This window comes from Oenanthe melanoleuca, unplaced genomic scaffold, assembly GCF_029582105.1.
Source record: "Oenanthe melanoleuca isolate GR-GAL-2019-014 unplaced genomic scaffold, OMel1.0 S001, whole genome shotgun sequence".
NCBI lineage: Eukaryota > Metazoa > Chordata > Aves > Passeriformes > Muscicapidae > Oenanthe > Oenanthe melanoleuca.
Genome location: NW_026612650.1, coordinates 4,813,258 through 4,819,761, shown reverse-complemented (window position 1 = coordinate 4,819,761; position 6,504 = coordinate 4,813,258). Strand labels below are relative to the sequence as shown.

The 6,504-nt window shown below is 53.8% G+C and overlaps 1 protein-coding gene across 2 annotated transcripts in view; it reads right to left on the bottom strand.

Moving 5' to 3' along the window:
- Positions 1-6,504, bottom strand: part of LOC130266098 (zinc finger protein OZF-like) — a 793,423-nt gene extending 786,919 nt beyond the window's left edge. Inside the window, exons 1-3 of one of the 2 annotated variants that reach the window (XM_056515415.1) lie at positions 5,478-6,449; positions 4,617-4,695; positions 1,571-4,430 (exon numbers count right to left, since the gene is read on the bottom strand). In XM_056515415.1, the coding sequence (XP_056371390.1) occupies positions 2,521-4,430; positions 4,617-4,695; positions 5,478-5,669 (2,181 nt within the window). In that variant the 5' untranslated portion in view covers positions 5,670-6,449 and the 3' untranslated portion in view covers positions 1,571-2,520. Of the gene's footprint in view, positions 1-1,570; positions 4,431-4,616; positions 4,696-5,426 lie in introns of those variants that run through there. The other variant, XM_056515414.1, reaches the window with a different exon arrangement.

Here is a 6,504-nt window from a genome sequence, read left to right as displayed (position 1 = left end):
TCCACCCCCTCTCGCCCAACCTCCCAGTTCATCAATCTCAAGTTGGGCACCCCCTACCCCAGACCACCCCCTGCCCCCTCAAGGGTGCTGGTCCTAGGGGTGGCACAGAGCTGTCCCTGACCCCTCCTCCAGGGGCTGTTGTGAAAGAGGCTCCTGCAGGAGAGGAAAAGTCGCAGTGGCACCACAGTTCACAGAATTAATTATGTTGGAAAAGACCTCTGAGATCATCAAGTCACACCTATGACCTAACAACACCTCATCAACTAAACCATGGCACTGAGTGCCACATCCAGTCTGTTTTTATACATCTCTAGGAGTGGTGACTCTACCACCTCCCTGAGTAGCCTCTTCCAATGCCCAATCACCCTTTCAGTAAAGAAATTTTTCCTGGCATTTTCCTAGCTTAAGATTGTGTAATCTCCTTCTGTCAGTGGTTGCTCGGGAGAAGAGAGCAGCCCCCATCTATTACAGCCTCCTCCCAGGGAGTTGTAGAGAATGCTGCAGTTGTGACAGTAGTGACAGATGCAGTGGGGAGAGTTGTGGGGTAGGAGGGGCCCCAGTGACACTGCTGTCCCTGTAGGGTCCCTGTTTGGGAGTACCAGTGACACTGCTGCCCCTGCAGAGTCCCTGTTTGGGGGTCCCAGTGACACTGCTGTCCCTGCACAGTCCTTGGTTGGGGGTTCCAATGACACTGCTGTCCCTGCACAGTCCCTGTTTGTGGGTCCCAGTGACACTGCTGTCCCTGCAGGGTGCACACCAGAGCCATTTGGTAAGTGCTAGGGGGTCCCAGTTACATTCCTGTCACCACCAGAGCAGTTTTGGGGGCATTCTGGTGACACTGCTGTGTCTGCAGGGTCCCTCTGAGTGCAGCAATCAGAAGAGTTCCCAGCTCACAGAGACCCACTCACAGGGACCTTGCTGCTCACCCTGCTGCAGCCAGCACAGCCCCAATGGGCTCCTCTGCACCCCTGTTTAGAGGGCCCCAAGGGATGACTTTTATCACAAGGTTTCATCCTGGCCCCACTTTTGATTGACAGCTTTCTCTGCAAGTGTGATGTTATAAGTACATATTACATCACTGGCTTTTCACAAATATTAAAATGAATGCTCTATATATAATGTTAGAAAACGTTGCTGTATTAATTTAGTTTCTTTTAGTTCTGTTGATAGTAAAACTTAGAAATAGTAGTGTGATAAATATTGATTTTTCTTGGACTGGAGCATGGCCATATAAAAAGCTTTTGTTCATGTAAGTAACTCAGAGAATGGTAAAAAGATAATCAGGAAATTCCTCACAATCTTGGATTATCCTATCTGGATGAAGACAGGTGTGATGAACACTAGAACTCCAGGGAAGGAGTTTACTGATCCCATTATCTGGGAGGGGGCCTACAAGAAGGAGCCACAAGGAGAAAAAAAAAAAGAAAAGGAACAAAAAGGTTCATTTATCCGTTGGAGAGAGGGAGATTTTGAGTAATTCATGAAGGTCTATGAACATGAAACATGATGATGCATTTAACGAAGTGTTTTCTGAGCTAATGTTTGCTCTTGGCTGATTGTCAAGCACCTGGCCATTATAAACTTTTGCTTTATTGGTTGTCACCTATTGTCTTTTATGAAACCTTTTAAAATATACCAGGAAAGTGAACCGCGTTTCTCACATTGTAATAAAAACCATCCCTTGTACCCCATGTCCACATCCATGGGATACACCCCCATGTCACCATCTATGTCAGTGATCTCCCATGCCTGATATCTCCATCCACAGCCCTGTCCACATCAATGTCCATATCCATGTCCATGTCCATGTCCATATCAATGTCCCTGTGCCTACCATGTCCCCACCCACGTCCACAATGTCTCCATCCATGTCTTAATTCAATGTCTCTATTATTATCCCAATGTTGTGTGAAGGAATGAAGAAAAATGAAAGAAAATCAAGGCCAAAATAAAAGAATTTACCTGTCCATGCTGACTGAGTATGCATGTGCTTGGATAGGTGCAAAGAACCATTCTTAGAGGCCTTCCCACTCCACTGTCTCCAAGATCTTGGTTTTCTGCCCCAGTCCATCACTATTTGGCTGTGGAAGATGCCAGTGGCCCAGGCAGAATTAGAATCATGGAATGATTTAGGTTGGTAAAGACCTCCAAGACCATCCAGTATTCTTTGATGCCAACAGATGAAATGACTGGATGCAAAAGGTGATATTTTTTGGGGTGGAAATTAAAATCCGCTGTCCCAAATGAATTCCTGATGTCAGTCTGCATCCCAATGGATTTTTGGCCCGCTGAGTCCAGGCGCCCACAAAGAGCCAGGAAGATGTGGACACTACCAGCCAGGTGAGCTCCCGACATGGATCACCAGGATCATGGATCACCAAGGCTCTGCCCAACAAGGGTAACTGGGGAGCATCCAACAGGGTCCTCCAGTGGGGATGGAGCTGGAGCAGCACATGAAGCTTTTCCTGCACGCGTGGCTCTCACAGGGCTTCCCTTACCAGTGCCCTCGTTGGTGTCAGGTCACGACAGAGTTCTGGGAGAAGCACTTCCCACACTGGGGACACTGTTAGGGCCTCTCCCCAGTGTGGATTCGCAGGTGGGTGATGAGGGTGGAGTTTTTCTTAAAGCCTTTCCCGCAGTCGGGGCAGCAGAAGGGCCTCTCCTCTCCTCTACGTGAATCTGCTGATGCTTGAGCAGATAGGATCTCCTCTGAAACCTCTTCCCACACTCAGGACACTCATAGGGCTTCTTCCCGATGTGGATCCTCTGGTGGACAATCAGGTTGGATCTCTGGCTGAAGGTTTTCCCACATTCCCCACACTCGTAGGGCCGTTCCCCGGTGTGCACTGTCAGGTGTTGGATCAGTTCAGAGGTGTCACGGAAGCCCTTCCCACATTCCCCACAATTGTAGAGCCGTTCCCCAGTGTGGATCCTCTGGTGGCGGATCAAACTGGATCTCACGCTGAAGCCCTTCCCACATTCCCCACACTCGTAGGGCCGTTCCCCGGTGTGCACTGTCAGGTGTTGGATCAGTTCAGAGGTGTCACGGAAGCCCTTCCCACATTCCCCACACTCGTAGGGCCGTTCCCCGGTGTGGATCCTCTGGTGGCGGATCAAACTGGACCGCACACTGAAGCCCTTCCCACATTCCCCACACTCATAAGGCTTCTGCCCAGTGTGGATCCTCTGGTGGCGGCTTAAACTGAAGCTGTTGCGGAATCCCTTCCCACATTCCCCACACTCATAGGGCTGCTCCCCAGTGTGGATCCTCTGGTGGTAGATCAAACTGGAGCTCTGGCTGAAGCTCTTCCCACATTCCCCACACTCGTAGGGCCGTGCCCCACTGTGGATCCTCTGGTGGACAATCAGGTTGGAGCTACAGCTGAATCCCTTCCCACATTCCCCACACTCATAGGGCCGTTCCCCAGTGTGCACTGTCTGGTGGCGGATCAGGTGGGAGGTGTCTCTGAATCCCTTCCCACATTCCCCACACTCATAGGGCCATTCCCCAGTGTGCACTGTCTGGTGGCGGATCAGGTCAGAGGTGGTTCTGCAACCCTTCCCACATTCCCCACACACATAGGGTCGTAACCCAGTGTGGATCATCTGGTGGCAGGTGAGGTTGGAGCTCTTCCTGAACCCCATCCCACATTCCCCACACTTGTAGGGCCGTTCCCCGGTGTGGATCATCTGGTGGCGGATCAAACTGGAGCTCAGGAAGAAGCTCTTCCCACATTCCCCACACACATAGGGCCGTACCCCAGTGTGGATCATCTGATGGTGGGTGAGTTGGGAGCGCATCCTGAAGCTCATCCCACATTCCGCACACTCATAGGGCCGCTCCCCAGTGTGGATCCTCTTGTGGTAGAGCAAACTGGAGCTCTGGTTGAAGCTCTTCCCACATTCCCCACACTCGTAGGGCCGTTCCCCAGTGTGAGTCCTCTGGTGGATGATCAGGCTGGAGCTGCAGCTGAATCCCTTCCCACATTCCCCACACTCGTAGGGCCGTTCCCCAGTGTGCACTGTCTGGTGGCGGATCAGGTCAGAGGTGTTTCTGAATCCCTTCCCACATTCCCCACACTCATAGGGCCGTTCCCCAGTGTGGATCATCTGGTGCCGGACCAGGCTGAAGCTCCTGTGGAAACTCTTCCCACATTCCAAACACTGGAGGGGCTTTTTGCCATCATGAAGCTGCTCACGGACCCTCAGCTCAGAGCTGTGGCCAGATCTCTGGCCGCCTGGCCAGCCCAAGCCAGGTCTTTCCTTCTCGGATCCCCATGATCTGCATTTGCAGCCCCTCCTTGTGTGGGATCTCCGTGGCGTTTCCTCCTTGTTGGATTCCTGCACTGTGGAGCCGCTCCAAACAGCCTCTTCCACAAGGTTCTGCTGAGGGGATTTGTCCTCCATGGTCTCTGCCCTCAGCATGTTGTCTGGGGGAGGAAGGATAACGAGAGGATGGGATTTGCCTTCGTGCTAGAGGGAAGGGGAAGGAGATCCCCCCAGTCATCCCTGGGTAGAATGGCATTGGAAGTTGGGCTGTCCTGCAACCAGGGGCCAGGCTAGGATGGGAGATGGAGCAGGACAGAGGGGTACAGGGGCAGTGACTTCCTCCTCACCTACCTGGCTGTCCTGGGGCATCTTCCTCTTCCTCACAGCCTTTTCCTCCATCTTGGTAAGACTTGGGAATGGGAAATCCTGGTTTGGGGGAAAAACAAGACGTGAGTGCAATGGCGTTGAAGGTCCCGCTCTCCGAGTGCATCTCTAGAAATCCCCGGGTGCCTGGTATCCATAAAAAGCTCCAAAATTCATGAAAGAGCCCAAAAACACTCTCCCAGGAGTTCCCTGTTTGTAGGGTCCGCACTTTGGGGTTATGGGGGTCCATGCTCGTAGAGCTGCTGGGGGAACCGTGGTTCCAGAGGATCCCCACTCTCCCGCTCCGGCTCAGGCATGCTGAGGGTGTTTCGGGGGTCCCAGGGCAAATCCTGCCCTGATGCGGCTCCCCCCACTCCAGGCACTCAGGCTTCCCCCGCTCCTCGCCAGCCCTTCCAGGCTCGGAGGGGCCGGACCCCACTCATCTCTCGGCCCCACCTCCCCTCCAGGCTGCCGGGGGTCCCCCAGCTCTGCTGTCGCCCCTCTCCCCATGCCGGGGCTCCCGCATTTCATCCCACGCCTCTCCCGGGGATCCCCAAAACCGATGTCCCGTCCCGCCGGGACCGGGCGATCGCCACGTGGGCCCCTCCAAATACCCCCAAGAAGCATTTACGGCTCAGCTTTGGATTCCTGCAAGAGCCGAAACCATCTCCTCCTCATATCAATAAAACAATACCTCTCCCAGGGACACACAAATATATTTGGGACTTGATTCCCGAATCTGCGAGGCACAAACACCACTCCCCATCCCCCCAAAACACCAAAACCCAACCAACCGTGCCGGAGCTGCCGCGATAGCCCCGGGGCGAGCTTCCCTCCGCGCTCACCCGCGGGATGCAGGAATGCGATGCTGCCAGGGCCAGCGGACCTGCGGGCTCAGCGGGCTCGCCCTGGAACACCGCGATTCTCCGCCTGCGGCTGCTGCTCCTCTCCCTGCTCCTCCTGCTCCTGCTCCTCCCCTTCCTCTCTCCTCCCCTTCCTCTCTCCTCCTCTTCCTCCCGCTGCTCCCCCGCTCGCATCCCGCCCCCCTTTGCCACCCGCTGTGCCCCAGGGCCGCCGCAGCAGCGGCTGTTGGGGAGGGGGCAGCACCCCCTGAGCCTGCAGGGGAGACAGAGAAACCGAGAATTAGGAATCGAGCCTCGAGAAATGCTTTGGCTAGAAGGGGGTTCACAAAACCGTATGTTTGATGGAATTTACGGTGCTTACAAGAACAGGGGGAGAGCAAGGCTACAGGATAAGATAAAGAGCTGGAGTGGACGAACAGGATGGAAGGACAAAGGCACCACAGGATAAGGGGGATTCTTCAGATCCCTGAACCCAGGAAAACTGGAATTAAAGTCCGGTAGATGACCAAAGGGCTAAAAAGAATATGTGCAAGGAGAGAGGATGAAAAGTTCAACTGAGAGGAAGACTGTTTGCTTTTTCCCAAGCTGCAGTGTGCAGCCGAAAAAGGTTTGTAACTAATTTTAATATGAAGCCGGGCAGGCAATGAATATGTATTAAGTGTATTGTGCAATCCTAGTTTGCACAAATCAAAAAGAGGGGTGCAGGTCGCCCAGGGTGTGAGTTTTTTTGGAGGAGCTATGCCCCATGTCCCTCGCGCTGAATAAATACATACCTACTCTTAGAACTTATTTTGTGTGTTATAGAGAGTTTTCCGCGCTTCACAAGGATGGGCAGGGGGCTCGGGGCCCCCCAGTGCAGATCCGTCCGTGCCGTGCCCCTGCCCACGAGCCCAAATTCCGCTCCCGGGGGTCGCTGGATGCGAGGGGGTGGCGCAGGTGGGGTGGGAGTGGGGAGCGCTGGGCGCTGCGGGTCTGCTGCTGTTCCAAATACATATTATGGGATTGGCTT